Raw genomic sequence first — 26,185 nt, 5'->3', positions numbered from 1 at the left:
AGGAATTGTGTATTTCCTGGCAAAAAGGAGAAAAATGGGCCTCATGTTCCAGAAAGGCCTATAAATGACTTTACATGTTGAGACACAAAGCAAGGCCAGAAAACTGGTACAGAAATATAACTCTGTACAGTACACTTGAGCTAAGCTCCCATGACATTCTTCAGCAATGTACCATTGGACTCACTCTATTTATTACACAACTTAATAGTTTGTCTTCAAATTCTGGCAGAGTTCTAATCCCACTGAAAGAAGCTGTTGCAACCTAAATACTTTAAAAAGAACACATTACCACCACTGTACTGTATCCTAATTTCCTGTCCAAACATTGTATACTATCTGTTTTACCTTTTTAAAGTCCTTCAATGAATTATAACAGATAGCGATTCCTTTACCCAACTGATAACTCATTTAATGTTTTCGACTACATTATAGAGACACAATTGATTAATACTGTAAATAATCTCTTTCCTGATGTTGATAGCAGTGTGGGATCAACTCTCATGTTGCAGTCTATTTCAGTCACATTTGATACCACAATTATGCAATCATGTTGAACTGTTTAGAATTTCATTTTGGTTTGATGGGAATTATACTTTCTGGGTTTCAATCATAATCTGTCTGTTTGTGTTTCAGGTTTTTTTTTTGTCATTGGCTCCAATTTCACTCCTTTCCCAATTCTTTTGGTGTTTTCCAAGGTTCTGTCTTAGATTTGTTATTCAGCAGCTACAGTATATGCTTCCTTAGGGTAAAGTTATCCAAAGACAGGGCTAACTGCATCACATGTGCTAAATGTGGTACAGCAGCAGGAAACCTATCTTTGGGGTTTGGGGGAGGGGAAAGGAGCCTGGAAACAGATTCTTATCCAATGTGTTCAGTGTTCTTTGCACCCCTCAATATGCTTTATGCTGCCTATAGAAAAGGTCTGAACTCATAAGCTTGGAATAAAGTCCAAGGCTGTCAGGTTGGCATTTGTTACCCTTCACAATTTCGCCTCCTTTTCTATACCTCTCTTACTTTACCTTCTATCAACACTCCTTTATGAATCTTGTCTTCCAACTAACCTAATCTATTACCTGAACACGTCTTTCACATTCCCTTACCTGCATCATCGCTCATTTTATGTTCTGGAGGTGGATTTGCCTCCTTCTTACATATCTAGTCCTAACCTTTCTTCCAGATTCAGCTCAAGTCCAAAAATGCTTGTTGAGTGACTCCATGAAACTTTCCCTCATTTCCCCAGTTCACAGTGACCTCTCTCTTCTCTATATTCCTCCAATTTTGGGGAGAGGGGTCCACATCTTTCACTTAACAAATGCTAATTTGTCTTATTATGTTTCAAGTAGTGTGCTTATTCATTGAGGGCAGAAACCATACCTCACATCTTTTCTCTTCCTCTACTCTAGCACATGCTTTTTATATAGCCAAGTAAGTGTTTGTGAATGGAGTTAAAATGGAATTAATCTCTATGCTGTATTTATAGACCTGACCAATACATTAAATATCCATAAAAGAACTTTACTATTAGTAAGTAAAAGCAAAATTTACTGTTCTGACTGGTTCACCAAAAAAAACAAGGTAACTCCCAAAAGGGTTAGTGGGCAACAGTGTTTGGATGGGTTAAGGATCGGAGTTCCTGGGAGAAAGTCAGATTGATCCTAGGCATAATTGGTTGTGTTAGTTGTTGCTAGTTATATGTTAGTTATTGCTGGATGTCAAGGATGTTCAAAGGAAAAACTAAGGCTGGGCTCAGGGTAGATAAAAGTTATTGCTGTGTGAATAAAATTTTTTAGGCATCACCTAGAAAGGACAAGGTATGGGACTGGTCAGTAGTTCAAGATCAGATGTGTCAGATGGGCACACATTGTCAATGTACAGTAGTAGAATGAGGTAAAATGGCAATTTCCTTGTTTTTGCTGTGGGTGGTCTATAGCACCCTGAAACAGCCTTTCTTCCTTGCAAGATCTTCAGACCTTAAAGACCTGCTTTAGCTTTGCTTCTAGGGCCTTTGGATCAATCACTTTTTAAGGCTGAAGACATTCCTTTGCCTCAGTACTGGGGCTTTCCTGATTTAGGCTAAGGTCTAGGAAATGAGCTTGTCGTGTGGAATGTCTGACTGTATGAGAGTAATCTCTCTTCATCATTGGAGCCCTTGTTGACTTGGCCATGATTTGGTTAGCCCGAGGTAAAAGTATAAGATCTTGGGCTTTAATGCCTATGTTTGGATGCATAATAGGGGAGGGTGTCTTGTCTAATTCATTCCCATGTTACTTAGCCTTTGCTATGCTTGATGTTGCCAATAGACACCTGTTGGTAGATTGGAAAAATCACCCAGGAATCCTAGTCTACATTTGGCTAATGATGCTCTTAGAGAAAATACACAGTGTTGGATTTCACTGATTTGCAGAATTACTTTGTAGAACTGGTTTGGTCTTATAAAGCAGAAGTGTCAAAGAAAAGCATGTTGATATATGGTTTTCTAAGTCAATATGGGGCCCATGGGGATCCTTGTTTTGGTTTAGTAGTCCCCATTTCTATTTGAGTTTGACATCATTGCTATAGATTAATGACAATTCAGAGGAACACTAAGGCCATATTTGAAGCTTTTTATCAGTAGGATGGCTCTAGAAGTCATTCAATCAATAAACATTAAATGATGTATATACAAAGTGAGGCAAAAAGTAATCCCTACTCTCAGTGAGCTTACCATCTAATGGAAAACAACATGCAAATAACTGTACAAAAAAGCTATATATGGCAGAAATTGGACATAATCAAAAGAAGGATAATACAAGAATAAAGGGGGATTGGGAAAATCCATGGAAGGAAGGGTTTTATCTAGGATTTGAAAAAATATGGAGTCCATTCACATGCAAAGTGAAGTTCCTCAAGGTGTCCAACATCTCTATTACAACAATATATCATACTAGATTCTATAGGGCATGTTCCATATAGGTCAAACCTGAAAAAAAGCCATCTCCTCTATGAAAGAAATCCCTTTGAAAGTACAAAAACATAGTTACATATTGAAAAATAAACACTATTTAGGTGACACTCTGGTTTTAGACAAGATTTTAGGCTTTTCTCCAACCCTGTATTTGGTAGTATACAGCTAGGTGATACAGTGGATAGAGTGTTGGCCCTGGAGTAAGGAAGATTACCTGCTTCCTGAGTTCAAAATTAGCCTCAGACTCAGACACTTATTAGCTGTGTGACCCTAAGAAAGTCACTTAACCCTGTTTGCCTCAGTTTCCTTATCTATAAAATGAGCTGGAGAAAGGAAATGACAAACCACTCCAATATATTTGCCAAGAAAACCCCAAGAAAGGTCATGAAGACTGTGTCAGAATTGACTGGAAAAATGAATAAATAACCACAAACAACATTTGGTAGTAGTCTTGGCTCTCTTGATTAAAGGTCATTGTGATTCCAGAGTTATGTAACTGTAAGTACGACTTCTCACTAGAGAACCTAAGATTTTCATCACTTATGTGGCACTCAAAGTCATCAACAAAGGAATTCACCTAGGGTCCAAACATCCAATGTTGACAAAATATAATACAATCAATAAAGTTGCCATGTCATTTAGGAGGTTGTTTGACTGAATATAGTACTCTCATGGCACTCTTTAACCTACTCTATAACCATGAGACTCGGATACGCTACTAACTTCAAATCTACTTTCCTGAATAATGCCATCATCCCCATCTCTGCTACTGAAGAGATCATCAGAAATGACATTCTGGAATGTAACCAGCCTACCATCTTTGAGATGATGTTCAACACATCACAACCCCAAAAAGCCGTTCGAAGGTCTGAAAGGGATGGCATCAGGATGCTGAACAATGAAACAGAAAGTCAACAGTGTAGTAACCAGAAGCAAGGAAGACAGAATAAGCACCTAATAAATGTACAGAAACTCAGCTTCAACCTAATGTGGAACTACTCTTAATTTTTAGGATACAGTAGTAGGTAGCAACATTTGCAGGTACAGATATAAGCAATGAGGTGCTCTTTCTTTTTAAAGACTTCAAACAGTGTGGTATAGAGGAAAGAATGTTAGAAATGGAATCAAGACAGATGATTTTAAAATCCTGCCTCTGACACTAAATGGTTATATGACCAGGGTCAAATTTGCCAGTGCCTCAGTTTCCTTACCTGTAAAATAAGGATAATGATAGCTGTAGTGCTTAATTCAGAGGCTGTTTGTGAGGCTCAAATGGGATAATTTATATTAAGCATTTTTCAAACTTTAAAGGGCCATATTCTTATGTGTATGAGGCAAGATTAGAAACAGCAAGAGGACAAGAGCTAGAGATCCTAATTGAAGGAATGGTTTTCGGTGTGCTCAGTGTGGAAAAGATTGTCAATCTTTCCTTTCTCACTAAAATTATTATTATTATTTGAATATTTATTGGAAAAAAATTTGAGTTTCAAATTCTCTCCCTCCCTTCCCCCAAGACAGAAAGCAATCTGATATAGGTTATAATGTGCAATCATGCAAAACTTTTCTTTAAATAAAATATTTTGTTTTCTCCCCAATTACATGTAAAGGCAATTTTAAACATTCATTTAAAAATTGAGATTATTATTATTATTATCATATTATCATCATCATAGTATCCTCTTCTAGAGATAGCCTGCCATAGTGAATAGAATGCTAAAACTGGTGTCAGAAAGACCTGGGTTCAAATCCCTACTCTGGCACTTATTAGCTATGTGACCCTGGTCATATATTTAATCTCTATGTGGCTCATGTGACTTATCTATTGTCATATATGACTGAGACCTGAAGCGAGTGTTCAGAATTCTCCACCCAGGAGTTTCTCTGTGCTAGCAAAAATCACCGCTCTTCTGCGGACCCATGTATTATTATTTTCAACCACATCCTTGCACACAGATCCCAATCAGTAATATCCCATTTTAAATGAGACATCATAGAATATCCCAATCACAGTATTTAAGTAGACTGTCAATGCGCCATGTTTTGCTGCCTCTCAAACAATCCATAATTTTAAGCATACCTCTTTAAGCAACTAAATTTCACAGTGAAGAGAGAATAGGGCTTAGAATCAGGAAGACCCTAGTTCAAATCCCAATTTAGACACTTAATAGCTGTGTGACCCTAGTGCCTCAGCTTTCTCACCTGTAAAATGGGGATTAAAATAACACCTTGTTCCAGGGTTGTTGTGAGGGTCAAATGAGACAATATTTGTAAAGTTCCTGGCACATGAGAAGTGCTTAATAAATGTTCATTCCCTATCTCCTCCTTCCTTTGAACACAGTGGAAAGAAGACTGGATTTGAGTCAGAGGAGCTGGATTCAAATGTTGGCTGTCACTGATACTTATTATCTATGTGAACTTAATTCAGTTAATTTTTCTGATCTTCAACCTTTATCATCTGTAAAAATAAGGATAATTGTCACATATAACTCATAGGACTGCTGTAAACAAAGAGCTCTCTCAATCTGAAATCACTATGTGAATGTGAGTTATTGATGCCATACTATGTTCTTAGCACATAAAATCCTGTAATTACTGTATTATACATGCTGCCATGATATTTTATTCTAAATCCTGCTTCCCTTTTGCTGTGGTTTAGGTTCTGTAAATAAAACACAGTAAGGACTTATAGGTGATTTCTAGAGCGTTGTTAGGCAAATTTGATTTAAGCATTTGGGAATGTCTTATTTAGCTTCCACAAGTTCAGTCAACTAAGACTGTATGTATGTATATATAATTTGTAATTTCAATTTTTATATTGATATAGAAAATCAAGTCAATTTAACAAAGGTTTATTAAGGCCCTGTGTTTACCCTCTTTTAAAATAGACACTACAGAAAATGCAAGAGAAACAAAAGCATGGTCCCTGCCTTTAAAACCTTAAACCCTGAATGGAAAGGCAAAATTTATGTATACAAAATAACTAGAACATGGATAACTATATGGTCTGCCTTCTTAGTAAGGGACATGTTCTTAAAACAGTGTGTAAAAGGAGAAAAACCAAATTTGCCAAAGTCTAAGAGAGGAAAATAATTACATGAAAACATGGCTTCTTCCTGTCGTCATGTTGGATCTTCTACATTGATAATTATTGAGGTGAATTAATAGAAGCCATAATATCCAGAAAGAAGGGAGGGGAGAGAATAGACCCAATGTACTCTGCCCTGGTCAGACCCCACTGGAACACTGGGTTGAGTTCTGGGCATCACAATTTAGGGAAAGACATAGATGAGCTGGAGTGTATCCAGAAGAGGGTGAGTGTGATTAGAAAACATGGCCTACAAGGACTGAAGCAAATGGAAATGTTAACTTCAAGAAGAAAGGATTTAGTGGACCATAATAATTGTATGTAAAAAAGATCTTAAATTATCTGGGCCTCAGTTTCCTCTTTTGTAAAATGAGGGGATTAGACTTGTTGTAGCCTAAGGTTCTTTCTAGCTGTAGAATTAAGAGTAAGAGGCCGGCCTATATCTATTTCCATAATTCTCTCTAGCTTCAGATTTCAACTTGGCAACATGGCCAGGAATGAAATATCAATTATTCTTCTTTCAAGACAAGGCAGGCATAGATGTCCTTTTCTATGACACTTTTATAGGAGTTTGTTGCTGGAAGTTACACATATAGAAGTACTTCTGTGTCCACTTTCATTTATCTGCAAGCTCCAGAGTTTGATCTTTAGCTCCCCTAGTAACCAAAGCCTTCATCCTCTCTTCCCCTTAGACTCCTTTCACCTAGTCCTCCTTATGAAGAGAGACAGCTTTCCAACTTTTTCTCTACTCTGTGGGCCCTAAAAATAAAAACATATCCTCTTTTAGGTTTTCAAAAGTTTTTTTTCTTCTTTTTTACTAACAAGCAGAATGAAACACTCTTGATGGTGATGGACATTACAAAAATCGGATGAAATCTTAACAACTTTCCCTTGTCTTGAACCTAAATGTATGTAGATCTAGACCTTAATCATTAGCCTCCCCACCACCCCCCTTCTTCCACCTCGCCATCACTAGCTTCTTACTTTTGGTTATTTTCCTTGGAATACACTAACCTAAAACTTTTCAAGGTTTCAGACTTGTAATAAAGACTTGGGCTGGCAAGGCTACCAAGATGTTTGGTTCCTTTTAGAAGCTTCTGGTATTATTTCAGAGACTGGGGACCCTGGCTTGAGGAAGTCCCTTCCTCTCTCTGAGCTCTAAAGATTCCTCCCTCCTATAAACTTCAAACCATTTTTGTTTGTTTGTTTGTTTGTTTGTTTTTTTGCACGGGGCAATGAGGGTTAAGTGACTTGTCCAAGGTCACACAGCTGGTAAGTTTCAAATGTTTGAAGCTGGATTTGAACTCAGCTACTCCTGAATCTAGGGCCTGTGCTTTATCCACTGCACCACCTAGCTGCCCCAACTTCAAACCATCTTGAAGGGATTCCAATGCTCTCATCTGCTGTTTCATTTGTAATGGCCATGACTCCAGAACTTTTGGGAGCCCTAACCTTATACCTGGCCACCTAGAATTATTATTTTATATAATATTTAATTCCCCCTCCAATTATATGTTAAAATGATCTTTAAAACATTAAAAAACATTTTGGATTCTAAATTCTATCCCTCTCTTCCTCCCTTCCCTTTCTTCTTTCCCCCAAGATGGTAAGCAAACTGATATAGGTAATACATAAGCAATCATATAAAGCACAGAATTTTTTAATTTTTTTTTTTAGTGAGGCAATTGGGGTTAAGTGACTTGCCCAGGGCCACACAGCCAGTAAGTGTTAAGTGTCTGAGGCTGGATTTGAACTCAGGTACTCCTGACTCCAGGACCAGTGCTCTATCCACTGTGCCACCTAGCTGCCCCCAGAATTATTTTTAAAGGCATTTTTTGTATACCCCTCCAAAGACTGCTCCCATGGTCTACAGGCCTTTCTGAATTAGCCTACTTTATAATCATTAGAAGTCTAAGTGGTTCCAAATTCTAGAAAATCTTTCGCCTTTAACTTTTCTCCATTTTCCTGAAGAAAATTCACAAGTCTGTTGTTGAGGTTGGTCCTATACATTATGTGAAATTTGTTATCTGTTTCTAATGTACTGATGTTCTTTGCTCTTTCTAGAGACTGGGCACTTCTCAATGGCCATTATCTAGAGTTTGTCAACAATGTAAATGCTCCTTTCCACAGCCCACAGCAAACTTCCTTTTTAAAAAATTCATATCCCCTGCCAGATTTCCCACTAACATCCCCTGCCCCCTTTAAACAGAGGACTTTTTAGTTGTTAAGCTAATTTGCAGAAAAGAGGTAATAGAAGTTCTGAAGTCCAGTCATTCATGTCCTTTACTGCTCTTTTCTTTTCCATGCTAATTTGAATAACTTATTTCATCTGTCTACCCTTGTACAGATACAAGAAGAGTAAGACTTTTCACAATCCTGTTGCTATATGTTTACAACAATAACAAAGACCAATGCTGAGCCAATGCATCTAGAACTGGAAGGGACATCAGATGTCATCTAGTTCAACCTCCTCATTTTAGAGTCTAAGAAACAGAAACCCAGAGAGGTCAAGTGATTCAGCCAAGGTCACAGGGAAGGATCAATGGATAGAAATTACCCATATTTTGTCTTCATGTTCACATTGCTAATGTGTAGTTGTGGAAACAATCAATAGCTTAGTAGTATTGTTTTTCCTTTGACCCAGAGAGGAAATTGCAGTTGGGGGGACTATAAAGTACAGGACTTTTTGTACTGTACATCTAATATGCAGTGATTTTATATCCTATCTGTAGAATTATGCCCTATGATTCCCACTCCTGAAGACATCTCAGGAATTCTTATAAACTCTCTCCTTCCCACATAGGGAGAAAGGAACGCAGTTTAACATGTGAGATATGTGTGGGAAGGATAGATCAGAAAAAGAAATTCCCCCTCTCTGTTTATAGTTCTTTTATATTCACCATAGCAGGCCGTAGGGGAAAATTCGTAGAAAAAAAAAATCTACATTACATCATAGCTAGCGTAATTAATCAGGTATTGAATTTTAGATAGCAAAAGATGTGGTATTTGCATATGAAAATCCTTTGCTATGCTTACAGTGTTGTCAGAATACTAAAATCATTGCCATCTGTAAAGACATATTTTTAGCCTTATTTTAAAATTAAAGCCACATTGAAATTCAGTTAGTAACCAAGCATGAATATTCTGCATAAGACTATTTACTTATTGTGTTCTCAGAATTCAGTTAAATTTTGTAACTTGATAAGTTGCATTATTAAGAAATTCTCTACACATTATGGGGGTACATTACACATTTGAGTATGTATGTGCCGTGTATCTATTTATGTATACCCACATGTATATGGCTTCCAAGGGAATTTGAAGCCAAAGATATATGGCCACACCATGTTTTACAAAGTACAGTCAAGTCTCAATGAGATAGAATGGGAAAAATGAAATATTTTTGGATAACTAAAGGTTTTGGAAAAACATACAAATCCAATAAAGATGCTGAATCTATAATGAAAAGATCAGATGCCTAGCCATATAACCAACAGTTGAGCAAGATTAAGGGTGGGGGGAGTCCTGCTATTTGAGGTTTTATCATGTATGAAAACTAAACTTTTGTCACGATAATAAATTCTAAATAGGAACACATTATTCAATTTACAAATTGTGCCCTAGCTAAAGAAGAAAGGTGGATTTACACAGTTTGCTCGTGGCCTATCACTCTGTATGCCATTCTGATATTAACTTTACTAAAATGACTTCATTTTATTAATTACCTGTTCAAAAGCACACACTGGTTCTCTACTACTGATAGGATAAAGTCTAAATCCCTTATCTTGGCTTCTGAGGCCCTTCATAATCTGGCCATAATCCATCTTTCCAGTTTTTCTTACTATATGAAGTCTTATGTTCCAGTCTAACTTGTCTGTTCACTGTCTCCCAAATGTGCCTTCCACGTGACCATTTCCACACCTTAACACACATGGGTTCTGTCAACTAACAATGCTATACCTCTTTATCTCTGCTTGCCTGGATTTTATCCATCTTTCAAGGCCCAGTCCAAATTCCATCTCTCTCCTTGAGTCCTTTTCTGACCCTCCTAGATCACACTAATCTCTTTTTTTTTTCTCTTCCAAACTCCTCATAGTACTTATAGTCACTTAATATAGGTTTACACACACACACACACACACACACATATGTGTATGTGTGTCATGTCTGACAAACCACATAGTAATCTTCTTGAAGGCAAGGATTTTGTCTCATAATTTCGAATGTCTTCCATAACAGCTAGCTAGCATGTAGTTTGACCTTGATATATATATTGACTATTGCTGAATTTTCATCAGTGATCTAGGTTTTTTTTCCCCTTTAATTTGAAAGCCTTTAGGATACATAAATGAAAGCCAAGTCTCCCTTCCTTATTTTGGCTTGTATAGAGGGTCTCTTCCAATGGCAATAGCTGGTAGGCACTTGTGTCACTAATCATCATAACACATTTAGGTAATAATTTTCAAAGTGCTTTTCTCCCCAAAATGAGGTACGTAATATAAGCACTCTTGGTCCTGATGTTACTTGGCTTTCTAGTGCCATCTAGTAATTTTTTCCCTGCTATAACATGAGCTGAACATTTCCATTAAATTTTGTTTTTTGTTTTGTTTTTGCGGGGCAATGGGGGTTAAGTGACTTGCCCAGGGTCACACAGCTAATAAGTGTCTAGTGTCTGAGGCCGGATTTGAACTCAGGTACTCCTGAATCCAGGGCTGGTGCTTTAACCACTGCGCCATCTAGCTGCCCCCCATTTCCATTAAATTTTATATATAGGCTTTAAGCTTAAGAAAACTCTAGCTAAAATCAAAAGTTCTGAAAAATTTCTCTTTGGGGAAAGAATTGTTAAGCTGGGAAGATTCCTAAACTGACAGAGAATTCTCACTGCCATCAAACTAGGCAAGGAGTCCTATGGTAAGTTGGCAAATTAAACTGCCCTGTGTTATAAGAGCTCTTATAATAAGCAGTTTTCTTTTTTAATTTCTCAAAAATATCTTACATTTCTGATTAGTGTTAAGTAACACAGTCTTTGCATACAATACTCCTTTTAAAAATGCTTCAACATTAGAGCTTGCTTACTAAGATAGCATTTTTCTAAATAATTTTCTAAACAATATTACCTATTATCCTAAAGTCTTTCCCCCCTTCATTGCACAGTTGTGAAAATAACTTTTCACACATGTACATTTCTTTCCTCTCTGTGTAATACCTATGTAATGGTCTTATTTATAACCATTTCTCCAATTTCTTAAAGTGAGTTTTAAGCCTTACTTATCTTCTTGTGTTTATACTTCCTAACATAGTATCATCCACAAATTAAGTTAGCAAAATATTTATTATAAAATATCATCAAGTAATTAGATTTGAGATTGATTCTATAGAACATTATTATTGTTCAGTCATGTTTGACTCTTCATGACCCTGGAGATCATACTGTTCATGGGGTTTCCTTAGAAAAATAGATATTTCCTTCTCTAGCTCATTTTACAAATGAGGAGACTGAGATAAACAGGGTTAAATGACTTGTCCAGGGTCATAGTGTCCAAGGCCAGTTTTGAACTCAGTTCTTCCTGACTCCAGGCCCAGAACTCTATCCACTGAGCTACCCACCTGCCTCCTGTAGAATATTATCCATTCACTTAGGATAACAGTGAATAACAACTACATATTAGATAATGAGATAACATAAAGAACTTTTAAAATCTTAAAGCCCTATATAAATGTGAGCTATGACCATAAGTGTGTAAAGAGCATGGGAAAAGTATCCGGCCACACCCAGCCCGAGCTTTATGCATGATGAGCTTCCTAAAAGTTATTCACCCAATGGATCATAAAATAAGTTATATAGCTTATTCTAGATCATATTGTGCTGGCTTTTAAATGAATGCCATGTGAAGAATCAATAGCCTTTCTTAGCCCTCAATATATAAGTATAATTGTTCTCAGACAACTATCTAGGCTTGACAACAAATCATAAAACATTTTAAAGGAAATATTTTTGGTTAATAATACAATGTAGCTGAGCAGGTGGATTTGGTTATGGCTGAAATGAAATATCTGGAACAGCAGCATCAATATCAAGTTACTAACTAGAAAGCTTTAAAATATATTTGGGTTGTCATACTGATCCAATCATACTAATGCTACATAATAATAACTAACATTTAAATAGCACTTACTATATGCTAGACACTGGGCTAAGAGCTTTGCAAAGATGATCTCATTCGCTTCTCACAACCACCCTGGGAGAAAAGTGCAATTATTATCCCCATTTTACATATTAGGAAAGTAAGGCCAAAAGGAGTTAAATGGCTTGTCCAGTCACACTGCTAGTAAAATGTCTGAGGTCATATTTGAACTCAGGTCTTCTAATTCCAGGCAGCTAGGTGGTACAGTGTATAGAGCTCCTGGCCAAGAGTCAGGAAGACCCGAGTTCAAACCCCGACACTTAGTAGCTGTGTAACCCTTGGTAAGACACTTAACCTTGTGTGCCTCAGCTTCCTCGACTGCAAAATAAGCTGCAGAAGGAAATGTCATTATATCTACTGGCGTTCTATCTACTGAGCCACCTATGGCATGTATATATTGTAAGAACTTAGTTCTAAGTAAAATTATTCTAAAGACAAATAGAAGTAGCATCTAATCAATGTTACATGGATAGTACTGAAATTTGGTGAAGATATTTTAAAAGTTTTGTCACCAAATTAAAATTTTTTAAACTATTATTCTCAATCATATTCACAGTGATCCAGAAACATTGGCCTTCTTGCTGTTCCTTCCACACCAGCTCCATCTCTTGATTTTGTGTTGTTGTTTTCCTAGCTGTCCTCTTTGTCTTGAATTCTCTTCATCTCAATTTCCTGGATGCTCTGGCCTCCTCTAAGTCTAGGCTAAAACTCCACTTTCTGCCACCAGCCTTTCCAATCTTCCCTTAATGCTCTTGCCTTCCCCCTGTTCATTGGAGAGAATCAGCAGAGGTCAGGGACAATCTTTTATCTTTCTTTGTATCTCCAGTGCTTATTGTGATAACCTGGCAAACATCGTTGTTTGTCCTTCATTCTCAAAGAGGACCACAACATCTGGGTGATGTCATGACTTGCACTGAATTGGATTTTTTAAGAGGGAGGGCTGTGCAAGGTCACCCACCTCACTTTCTCCTCCAGAGCTGTCTAGGTTTGGTGGCAAGATATACATCAGAACAATGAGAGATGGCCCTGAATGTTTAAGACAATTGGGGTTAAGTGACTTGCCCAGGGTCACCCAGCTAAGTGTCCCAGATGAAATTTGAACTCAGGTCCTCTTGATTTCAGGGCCAGTGCTTTATCCACTGCCTCACTTAGCTGCCTCCTCGGGAAACATTAGGCATTTAATAAATGCTATGACTGACTGACACTAACAGTATAAGGGCTCAGGAAAAGCTTGCAGAAATGGGATTTTTAGCTGAGGCTTGAAGAAAGCCAGGGAAGTAACATACATGCAGAAACTGGGATCTTGAGAAATAAAGGGAGCTTGCCAAGTCACCCATTATTAATGGATAGGGGTTGGAATTCTAACCCAAGACTTCTGACCACAATTCCACTGCTCTTTCCATGATGCTACACTGTTTCCTCAATCAGTGTAGAATGTTACCTCTTTAGCCCAATGTACTATTGAAGGCCAGCAAAACATAATGAATGTGATCATGCATTTCATATTTCACTTATATTTATGAATGGAAAAAATTTATTAAGTACTTATTACATACCAGGCTCTGGGGATACAAATATAAAAGCAACATTCCCTACTCCCAAAGAATGTACATTCTAATTAGAAGAAGGGAAAGACAATATGCACAAAGGAGGGGAGACTTGAGGGGCATTTTGGTCCAAATGGTTACAGGAATGCTAAGTAGGATAACAGGGAGCTATATTGACACATGGGGCAGCGAGGTAGTACAGTAGATAGAGTGCCTGGCCAAGAGTCAGGAAGACCTGAGTTCAAATCCAGGATTAGACCCTTAGTTGTGTGACCCTCATTTATGTCAGTTTCCACATTTGTAAAATGAACTAGAGAAGGAAATGCCAAGCCACTCCAGTATCTTTGCCAAGAAAACCCCAAATGGGGCTGTGAAGAGTTGGATGTGACTGAACAACAACAACAACAACATACTGACACACGTCCCTATCAGGAACAATGGCAGAGTTGATTTGATCATGGTTCCTGGCTCCAGAAGTAGAAGGGAGTAGAAGGATTCAGCAGAGGTTATTGTTAAGGATGCTGTGGTTAGAGAGGAGAGAGTGAAGGACCACTCAGGTTTTTCTGAGTGTTCTGGGAGAGGCAGTCACTCATCAGGAGGAGGAGGGTATTAATAGGAAGAGAAACAGTTTTTTAATGAAAACACAGTCCAACTACAAATAGAATATTGGAAGCATTTCTACCTGATATAAGAAAAGTCTAATAAAGCTAGGAAAAGGGTGGTAGAGGCAAAAAGTGATAAAACAGTGGGTTTTGTATTATAAAGATAATCTAAAGCATATAGCTTTGTTTGATCTGAAAAGAAGGGCCCTGATCAAAATTTATAAAAAGCACAAAAGATATAGTTGAAAAGATGAAATTTTTCACTAAATTGCTGAACAAGGGGGTACCCCCTGAAGCTTAAAAGAGGTAGTTATAGGACAAAGGAAAGGAAGTACCAGTTTACAGGGAGTTAAAAATGTATGGTATTTTTTTTCTCCCCAAAGTGATACAGGCCAGACACATATATGGATTGAAAGAAAACTTCAGACAAATTCACAAATTGATTTGTCTCCAAAATGAAACTACTCAAGGATTTATTTCTAACCCTGTGAAGCTGACATAGAAGGCAACATAAAACGTTCATTAGTACCCCAGCAAAAACAGATGGGACTGTGAGGGCTTCGAGTCTAATTCGATGTGTTATTTCTCATATTCTAAGGGTTCTGAGATAGGATAATTTATTTATTTATGATATGAACTGGATTTCTTAAGAGAACATCTGTGGCTTTCCAAAGTTTCAACATTCATATTGTCAGGGAAGTTAACACTGAATCATAATTATAAACTATTATGCTAACATGTAATGTGCTCTGCCTTACACATCAGATAACTACTTTAATTCCAGTAGACCCTATACTCATAAATTACTCTTACACAAATGTAACCTCCCCCAACCCCAAAACAAAAACCCAAACAAACCAGATTCCAAATGAATAGTAAATTCATGGATTTGTCTTACACTAGTCACCAGCAGCAATGACAAATATAAAACTGACTTTGTTTTAGTGGTTAATTTAATCTTTTATACTATATATTTTTAATAGTACATTTCCTGAATAAATCCGTAACCTGTGAATTGGAAGTCAGGGTATCATAAACCTAAGAAAGTAATCAACCCTTCCACAGGCCTGGTCAGAAATGATGGGCCCATTTTTCTGAGCAACTGTAAACTTTGCTGCTTGACTCTTGAATTTCCTAGAGTTGGAGAAGGAGGGGTAAAGTAAGGTACAATTGAAAGATGGGGTTTGAAAGAGAGCTCATTCTGTTGGTAGAGCTTATAACCCTCCAGAGCTGAATTTTAAAGTTGTTGATTTTCACAGAGCAGGGGGAAAACTGCTTATCTACCAGGAATCTGGAAGTAAATAATTTTCTGTGGCAAGGATTCTTAAATTGGAGTCTATAAACTTGTTTTGTTTTTAAAAATAGATATGTTGCTAACTATCTTTCAACATAATTGGATTCTTTATTCATCCTATATTTTGTTTTGTTCATTTAAAACCATTATTCTGAAAAGGGGTCCATAGGCCTCACCAAACTTTCAAAGGAGAACATCACATAAAGAAGGTGAGGCCAACTCTATGGTCAACTGGGCATAAACCCAGGAGCATTTGTAGAGTCATGAGGTTGGTTTTGTGTCCCCTATGGCTTTGGAGGTACGAAGCCGTGCAGTGTGGTGATAGGAGGGGGAGAACTGGATATAATTATAAGTACATAGCACATTGGATTACTTCATTCTATTAAGGACCATATTCAGTATTTGGCATGGTCCTTAAATGTTATGTGGGGATATAAACCTCCAAATCTACTGAAAAAAGATATATCATAAAATCTGCATTTCATTTTCACTGAAATCTGATGTCTGGTTTGGATTTGAGTACAAGATAAAGTAAGGCCACCTCTTCCCCATCAGACTGACCACATTTTAAAGGTAGAATGAACAGATGTATAAAAATCTAACTATGGAACAGGGATTTTAAAGAAATCCATAAACCAACCAAGCTTATGGGAGAACTGCATTTTTCATCTTGGCTAAAATAAGAAACTCAGAAGTTTGGAGTGTCAGATTTCATTGTGGTGATATTTCCCAAGAGAAGGGGCCTTAGAAGCTCAGTTCTAAAGTTGTGCTTTTGAGCAAGCCACATCAGTTTTAAAGGCAAATTTACTGAAAACACTATTAAGTTTCACTTTGAAATCTAAAGATTATAACAATATAAATTAATACTCTGAAGCAAAATGGAGGACTAAAAATAAATAACAAATAAAGAAAGGGAGATAGAGGTTTGGTAAAATTAACTGGTTGGGTTTTTTGTTTATTTGTTTGGTTCCAGTCTTGCCTTTAAACCTCCTTCAGGCCTGTGTTTGGAATATGCCCTGTCTTCGAGTTCACCATGCCTTTATCTTCTAGGAAGATGAGATGGGCAAAATAATGTTTTATTCTTTTAATCTTCAATCACACAAAATGTTAATTTTCTAATCATGATTTTGAAGTTTAATTGCATTATAGCTTTAAAGGTAAAATCCTAACATAGCAAATGCCATTAAAATGAAAGGTTCTATATATTTATGAAGTCATTTTAATATCCCAGTGGAAGGCCTAAAGAAATAGTATCTTACTCATCTGGTTATAATGAATTGCTCCATGATGAATCATCAGATCCAACAAATGTTTTTTCTTATCTCTATCCTTCTAATAGTTACGATCTCTATTTAAAAATGACTAATAGTGCATTGTGTACTGTATGGGGAGGAGGAGGAGAGTTGAACTTTTTTACAGCTCATTTGTTGTTCTTTCAAGTGGCACCTGTCCTTCAAAGTCCCTTCTCTTTTTTTTGCCTCTTCCAAAGAAGTAACCACCTAACTTTAAAAATCATCCATGAAATAACTCAACATACAATAACATATGGAAACTTAGGGGAGAAAAGTATGTATATAATGAAATCCTCTTTCTTCTTTGGACTCTCTATTTTTTAAACTCGCTAACGAAACAGAAAAAGGTTGAGTATAGACATCCTGTTTTGCCTTTTGCTCCCCCACATTATAGGTCTTAGTAATTGATAAATTTCTGAGCATTCTGGTTATAACTTCACTTAAAATTTTGGGTTCAATTAGATGCTCTAATTGGAGTAAGGAAGAGAAGAAGAAAAGAAGAGGGGGAGGAAAGAAAGGAGAGGAAAGAAGGGGGAGGAAGAAAGGAAGGTTTATTAAGTGTTAACTATGTATCAGGTACTGTGCTATATATGTCATTTGGTCTTCAAAACAATGTGGAAAGGTAGGTGTTATCCCCATTTTGCAGCTAAGGAACTAAGGTGAACATAGAATCAGTAATTTGCTGTCACTTAACCTCTGTTTGCCTCAGTTCCCTCATCTATACAATGAAGATAATAATGGTAGCCACCTTGCAGGGTTGTTGTGAGGATCAAAGGAGATAATATTTGTAAAAGTGCTTGGCACAGTACTGGGCTCATTGTATATATAATGCTTATTCTATATAGATGCTTATTTCTTTCCTCCTCTTCCATTTCCCTTCTTATTTAATTCATTACTGTGACAGGAAATAAGGATACAAAGCAAAAAATGAACTCTTTCTGTCCTCAAGGAGTTTCCATTCTACTTGAGGATAGGTCATGTACACAGATAAGTATATTCAAGCTATGTTTGAGAAAGGGAAGAATACTAGTTATAAGGGACAGAAAGAGGTGGGTCAGGCAAGACTTCATGGAGAAGATTGAACCTAGTATGAGTCTTGAAGGAAGATTCAGAGAGGGAGGGCTATAGAGGGAGGGCTTTCCTTGTCCAATTCAAGGAGCAGCTAGTAATCCAGTTTGGCTGGAACACAGAGAAGGTGAAAAAGAGTGATGTGAAAAGGCTGAAAAGGTAAATAGAAGAAAGACTGTGAAGTCAGTCAAGAAACATTTTTAATAACTATGGCTAGATATGAAGCAAAGTACCGGGGACATAAGGAAAGGCAAAAAATAGTCCCCACCTTCAAGGAGCATACATTCTAATGGAGGAGACCACATGTAAATTATGAATTGAAGGTAACAGCTGGGGAGCTAGAAAGTCCTTTTGCAGAAGGTGGGCTTGGAGTTAAGTTTTGAAGGAAGGCAAGGAAACTAAAAGGGAGAGGGGTAAATCAATTGGGCATTATGGGCATGCAAGCCCCCAGTGTAAAGGCATGGATATGGAGTGTTTTATTTGAAGAACAGCAAGGAGGTCAGTGGTACTAGATGGTAGACTGCTGGGAAAGAAGAAATACATAGGGAGACCAAAAAGGTAGAAAGGGGCCAGCCTATCAAGAGCTTTAAATGACAAAAAGAGGATCACATATTTTATTCTAAAAGTAATAAGGAACCACTAGAGCATTCTAAGTGGTGGTGGTGGGTGATGACATGGTCATGGCACTTTCTAGAAAAATCACTATGACAGCTTAGTGGAGGACGGGATGGAGTGGGGAGAGATGTGAGGCCAGAAGGCCAATGAGAAGGTCAATAGTCCAGGAGAGAGATCATGAAGACTCAGACTGGTGTTGTGGCTGTTTGAATGCAGAGAAGGGGATGCACGCAAAATTAGCTGCACAGGTCAAGATGACACGATTTGGCAATGTATTAGATGCATGGGATGAGTGAGAATGAGGAGTTGACCTGGGTGACTAAGAGGATGGCAGTGCTCTTGACCATAATAGGGAAATTCTCAAGCAGAAGGAGAGTTTGGGGGTAAAGATAATTAGTTCTTCTGGGACATGTTAAACTTAAAATGTTACAGAGGCAGTTGGAGATTCATAACTATAACTCAGGACAGAGATTAGGGCTGGATAGAAGATCTGGAAATCTTATATGTATAGAGATAATAACTGAAGCCATAGGAATTGATTAGATCACCAAGTGAGATAGTATAGAATGAAAAGAGAAAGCGGTGCAGGGCAGAACCTTCAAGGACACATATGTTAGAGGGCATGAAGTGGATGACAAACCAGTAATGAAGGCTGAGAAGAAAGGATAATGAGGAGGAGATGCAGGAGAGAGCAGGGTCACAAAAACCTAGAGAGGAGAGAATCTATGAAAGGAGAAGGCCAAGGAGGTCCAGGATTAAGGCCATTAGATATGGCAGTTAGAAGAATAGTGGTAACTTTGGGGAGAGCACTTTTAGTTGAATTAGGAAGATGAAAGCCATATGTCGAGGATTTAAAAGAGAGGGAAAGGAGAGGAAGCAGAGGCAGCTAATACAGATGATTCCCCGCCCTCCCCCCCCTCCCAATGACATTAGCTAAGAAAGGAAAGAGAGATAACATGATAGCTAGAGAGAGAGGGCAGGATCAAATGAGGGCTTTTTAAAGATGGGAGAGACATGGGCATGTCTATAGACAGCAGGGAAGGAGCCAGTAGATCAGGGGAAGGGAGAGGGAGAAGAGGAGGGAGAGAGGAAAAGGGGGAACAAGACTGGGAGAGAAAGAAGATGGAGAGGAGAGGGAGAGCAGTGGAAGAGGGGGAAGGGAGAAGATTGAGGAAGGGAAGAAATTGATTATACTGTTCAGTGTTCTCCCTTGAAGTTCATTATCCCAGCAGATGGTGATGTGTCCTGCGACACCCCAAAAGCCAAGTTGAATAATTTGTATTTTGTCTTTTAATGACAATAGCGAGCCATGACATTTTTTTGAGCAGTGAAATTTCATGGTGGAGTATTTGTTTCGAGAAAATTATTTTGCTGCTGTAGATGATGGATTAGACAAGGGAGAGATTAAATGGTGAAACCTATTAGGAGTTTTATAATAATCTGGATGAGAGGTAATGATGACCTAAAACTAAGGTGCTGGTTAAATGAAGAGAAAGAAGGGAATAGATGGGAGAGATGAGGGGCTAAAGTCAGATGAATTTGAAACTAGTTTAATATGGGGATAAAGGAAAGAGAGAATTAAAGATGACTTCTAATGTATGAAGTCTGTTGATATTGCAATGATCCTATCATACCAGTGTCAAATGAGTTCCATTTGAACTAATTCCCATTATACCAGTTCCATATATGGCAGATGCTCTGAACACACTAGCAATGAACCTAATATGTATTTATTTAGCACTTGGTATGTGCCAGGCATTGGAGGACACAAAACCAAAAGTCAAACAGCTCATGACACAGTCTCTTCTATTAGTTGGACAAATCATAATTCTAGTGGAATGGAGAATGGCAGACAACCAGGAAAGAGAGATCCCTGAAGCTCAAAGGGCAAGTCAGAGTTTTTCAGAAAGGTACACGCTTGGAAGGGATTTCAAGAAGGTACTTAGAGCATCCTTTCCCCAGAGATGATTATCTAAATCACCAAATAAATGGGTATATTGTATTTTAAGGAAATTATAGAAATGTGCTATCTATAAACCTAATAAATGATATTTCATTTTAGAACACTAATTTTTCACATATGGCCTAAATCACCCTGTATACAAAAAGAACTAGTTTTGCCTTACTTTGTCTTGAGTTGAAATTAAGACCAATTAGTTATAAATATCTTATACATACATATATGCATATATGTATGTATGTTATTACTTAATTTTCTCTTATCTACTTCATATTTAGTCATACATCTTCCTGGAATTTTTCTACCTCTTCCCTAACCTTAATATTCCATATTTCCCTCAACGTGTTTTTGAAATTATTTGTTGATGAGCTTCTCTGTTTTGCTGTATCTATTGTATCAGAAATTCTGAGAATTTAGAAATTAGGACTAGTTTTTAAAAATATAGTCCCAAATTATAGTACAGTTCTAAACCTTTTGAGAATACTCAAGTATTATTTATTTGAGGTTAAGTAGCATCAATTCCTTTTAATTTCCTTCATATGTACTTTTTCCAAATCTAATCATATCTTCTTGCTTTTTTCTAAACCTTTTCTAAGTTCTCATCACTTCTGAATAAGGTAAAAATACAGCATGTGGCTTTATCTATTTGTATGTGTATATATATCAAGCCACTAAATATATAATATTTACTCAGTATTATGCTATATAGGGAAAATAAAAGGTCAAAACTGGAAGACACATGAAACACGTATTTCTACTGTTTAACATTTTACTACAAATAAAATCAATTTCAATTGTTTGGGTAGTATCATAAAATATACATGAAAATACTTCAAAATTCATTTGTGTTTATTGTTGTGTCCCATCTTGCCATTTTACTATCAGTTTTTAAAAGCTCTTTATCTAAAATAATCTGATCTGTTTTCCATCATTTGCACCTCCTTAAGTATATTTTACTCCAGAAAGGTGACAAGGAAAATATCTCAAAAAATGCTTTAATTGGCATCTTTGCTCAATTTCATCCACCCCAAATATATTCTGCTTTCAATTATTGTTTCAAAACAGTGAAGGTTAACGTGACTTCAACACTAAGAGATATTAGCTTCATACATACATACACACATATATTGTGTGTATTATTTTTGCTATTTCATTTTATTTTTGCTAGTATTTTTCCCAATTATGTCAAGACAAATTTTAGCATTCATTTTTATAAGATTTTAAGTTCCAATTTTTTCTCCCTCCCTCCCTCCTGTCCCCTCTTCCTAAATGGTAAGCAATTTGATATAGGTTATATATGTGGAATTATTTCCATATTAGTCAAACACATTTCCATATTAATCAAAGTTGTGAAAGAAGAAACAGATCAAAAGGAAAAAAAATGAAAAAAGTGAAAAAGTATGTTTTTATTTGTATTCTGAGCCCACCATTTCTTTATGTAGATGTGGACAGCCATAATACATTTATATATATATATATATATATATATATATGTGTGTGTGTGTGTATATGTATATATGTATATGTATATATATCACATATATACACATAGAGATGTACATATGTACATTAGACATATACATATGTATATATACACACATACATCTCTCTCTATATAAAATCATAGCAATTTAGGAACTAAGTTCTAGAAATAAGAATATAAAATAAGTGAAATTGTGGGTGCCCAGGTATCCTTGCTAAATGAAGAAAGCATAAAGTAGTCTGCACTCCATATGTGTCATTACAAGGGTTACATTGGGTCCTTTGTGTGTGGGAGTAGGGTGGTGGTGCATGTTTTTAATAAAAACTGTCCTAATCATTTTAACAGCTTTTAAATGAAACTAAGATGATTAAGAACAAGTCTTTCATGGCTAGACTGCAAAACTAAATGAAGAGCTTACAGACCCTTTTTCTGTGATTCATTGCAGATATTATGGAGATCAGAACAGTGGCAGTTGGAGTAGTGGCAATCAAAGGGGTGGAAAGTGAATACTTTCTAGCAATGGATAAAGAAGGAAAACTCTATGCAAAGGTATGAATAACATTTGCAATAGTATATGATCAGTGCTTTACATTTTATTTGATTATAAGGCATCTTTTCTAATTTTATAGTTATGCCTCCTGTGATAACTTTGCCGACAAAGTATTGGTATCCCTCTCTACTTTGTATATTTTTATTGTTTTGTTTTTGAAAAATACTTTTTAAATTGAGTATGTCAGTAAAACCATTGGGGGGGTGCTCAGCCCCATTTATCAGTTTATCTGTCATATGGAAATTCCTAACTCAATGTTTTTGGGAAATTAGTTTGTAACCCATAATCTCAGAGAGCTGCTTAGGGCACTGAGTTTAAGGAAATAATTTACCCTTGAGTTCATGGCTAGGATGTCTTAGAGGCAGGTTCTGAATCTAGATATTCCTGACTCAAAGGATGGGCCTTCATACATTTGCCAAGTTATCTTTGAAAACCTAACAGCTTTACACACACACACACACACACACACACACACACACACACACACACACACACACGGATATATGTATGTATGCACACACCTATTTGTGTCTAATGGTAACCATCTCTAGGGCAGGGGGAAGAAGGGAGAAAGAAGGGAAAAAAATTTTTAAAAATTTACATGATAGTTTTATTATATATTTGAAAGGAATAGCAAGGTGTGCATGGCAGATTTGCAGTTTCATGCAATTTCATCATTTTCAATTGTACTATGTTATGAAAATGCTTGTTTTATTCCATAAACTAAAAAAAGATATAAAGTACAATGCATTTGCAAAAAACAAAAACAAAAAAGAAAACTAAAATTTAATATCAAACATTGGTAAAAACAAAAGAAAAACAAACAACAAACATATTATTAAATTTGACTTATGCTTGTTTTTATTAATAATACTCAAAGAAATTAAAAAATAGAATTGTACAAAGAGCATGGAATTTAGAGTCTGAGAACTTTGGTTTGAATCTCAGCTTGGTTACTTCCTATCTTGGTGACCTTGGGCAGCTACTTAAACAATCTGGGCTTCAGTGTACTCATTTGTAAAATTGGGGGTGGGAGGGGTTGGACCAGTTGACCTTCTAGCTCTAAATCTATGAGTTAATTTCTCATTAGTAAGCTGCTAGCCATGGGCTGAAGAAATGAACTCATAGGCCTGTGCAAAGGCTCTATTACCATATAATCTGTAGAAAGACAATGTAGTTCAATGAAAAGAGAACTGACTTCAGAGTCAGAAGTCTTTAGTTAGAGTCCCAGCTCTCCCAATTGCTGTCTTTGAAACATTCAGTGACAAGGACTATGAACCTCTATTTTTCATCTATAAGATGGAAATAATTAGACTTTTGTTGCCTCCAATATCTGATGGTCAAATGAGATAATGTCAGTAGGGAGCTCTGTGAATGAAAAATGTCATATAATTATGTAGCATGAGGACAACAGCAATCTACTCTCTCACTAAACACTCCTCTACTATAGAATATAATGAATGTTAATCTTCCCTAAAAGTTTGTTGGTAACCTGTTAACAGTGTCCATAGACAGATGAAGGGAGTGGTTCTATTCCCTACAACAAACATTACCGTAGAAAGAATAAGTTGCCCTCTCAAGGAACTGTTTCTAGATATTCCCAACAGATACAGACCATTGAGTGCTGACTATTTTAAATAAACATCAAATTCAAAAGTCTGCTGCATAGCTAAAAAGTAAAATTTCAACCTGGTCATCTGATTGTTTTTTTTTTGTGGGGCAATGAGGGTTAAGTGACTTTCCCAGAGTTACACAGCTAGTAAGTGTCAAGTGTCTAAAGTCAAATTTGAACTGAGGTCCTCCTGAATCCAGGGCCCGTGCTTTATCCACTGCACCACCTAGCTGACCCCAGCTCATTTTTAAGGATGAGTTTTTAAGCATTTTCATTCTACCTGATGTCTCCTACTTATGCCTCTTCTCATTATATAAAGCACTCCTTATACTTTTTTTTAAACAGAAAGTCTGCAATGAAGATTGTAACTTCAAAGAATTCATTCAAGAAAATCATTACAACACATATGCTTCAGCAAAATGGACACACAGTGGAAGAGAAATGTTTGTTGCAATAAATCAGAAGGGGTCCCCTGTGAAGGGCAAAAAGACGAAGAAAGAACAGAAAACAGCCCACTTCCTTCCTATAGCAATCACCTAACCCTATACAGGACATATAAGGAACCAGTTCCAGCAGGAAGATTTCTTTAAGTAGACTTGTAAAAAGTAACTAAGAAAGGCTGGAAAACTACTGAAAAACAAAAACAAAAACTGAACAAGCTGGACTTGCACGTTTATGTTTATTTTAAGAGACTGCATTAAAAGAAAGATTTGAAATTATACACAAAATCAGATTTAGTAACTAAAAGTTGTAAAAAATTTTAAACGAAGTTGTACAATCATGATGTTAGTAAGAGTAACATTTCTTTCTTAAGTTAATTTACCCTTAAGAGTAAGTTGCGACTTGATTGTCTGATGATTATTATTTAAAAAAATCTCTATCTGCTTATTAAAAATGGCTGCTATAATAATTAAAAAAGCAGAGGGTGTTATGTAAAATATGTTGGACTTAGAGGCTGCTGGAATGATTTGTCAGATCATCAAGTCAATGCTACCTGTGGAAGTTGAGCAAGGTTTGAGATGTTGCCGGTGAAGAAAAATTAAACCCCCTTTATTCAACCCAGAGAAAAATCAATGTTCTTAAAATTGCAGTATTGCATCAAAAATCTAGCTTGAAAAATAAAGATTATACCAATAGAAAAAACACACACTCATATGTATGAATACAAACAGTAATGCTGCTCAATTTAAAAGGGTATTTCTTAGAGGTCGTTTCACAATCTTGTATATAAAACCATAACAGTAATAATACCAATGTACTTCATCTCACTTTCTACAAAGTAGCATATTATAAACTCAAAAAATTAAAATTCAGACATCATTAGGTTTTTTATGTAACATAATCTATCTTTTGTATAATTCCTGTTAGGGCATATGGCTTTTTGAATATTGTTCTTCCCACCGTTACTCATGCTTTTTCTGTTGTTACCAGCATTAAACTTTATCTTAAGTTGTATTTGAACGTTATTGTTTTAAGTTATTTAAGTTTATGTTATTTATAAAAAAACTTATTAAGTTGCATCTGTTTCATATGCTTTTAATTCTAAAGGAATAACAAAATGGTCTGGCTCAGCTGCATGTTTTCCCCCCCTATGACCAGACACCAAGTCTAGTACACAACACTCATGCCAGCAAACACTGGATGGCAGACAAAAATGACAGCCTGCAGCAATTCCTACAATGGATGTCTCATAGGGAACAAGACAAAAATGTGAAAAATATTTTGCCCCATGCTCTTGCCAATGAAGTTGGAGAGTTCAGCCGAAATCACAGTAGATAAAAGAAGTTATATTTTAGAAGTAATCATTGATTCAAAGTTTGCAAATTAAAAAAAAACTTATTTTAAAAACAGACACTTCCAAAAAAACAAAAACAAAAACAAAAAACAGCAACCCAAGTCTATTATGTCTTCAATTTCCATAAAAGACTTATAGGTGGCCTGTAGAAAT

At 36.5% G+C, this 26,185-nt stretch overlaps 1 protein-coding gene across 2 annotated transcripts in view; it reads left to right on the top strand.

Annotated features, from left to right (window-relative positions):
• FGF7 (fibroblast growth factor 7) overlaps window positions 1-25,693 on the top strand; it is a 94,484-nt gene extending 68,791 nt beyond the window's left edge. For both annotated transcript variants that reach the window (XM_043986796.1, XM_043986795.1), the window contains exons 3-4: window positions 22,521-22,624; window positions 24,583-25,693. In XM_043986796.1, coding sequence (XP_043842731.1) covers window positions 22,521-22,624; window positions 24,583-24,777 — 299 coding nt within the window. In that variant the 3' untranslated portion in view covers window positions 24,778-25,693. The remainder of the gene's footprint in view (window positions 1-22,520; window positions 22,625-24,582) is intronic.
• Window positions 25,694-26,185: the final 492 nt, after the last annotated feature.

The sequence above is a fragment of the Dromiciops gliroides genome, chromosome 2 (assembly GCF_019393635.1).
Source record: "Dromiciops gliroides isolate mDroGli1 chromosome 2, mDroGli1.pri, whole genome shotgun sequence".
Taxonomy (NCBI): domain Eukaryota; kingdom Metazoa; phylum Chordata; class Mammalia; order Microbiotheria; family Microbiotheriidae; genus Dromiciops; species Dromiciops gliroides.
This window is presented reverse-complemented; position numbering and strand designations above follow the sequence as displayed.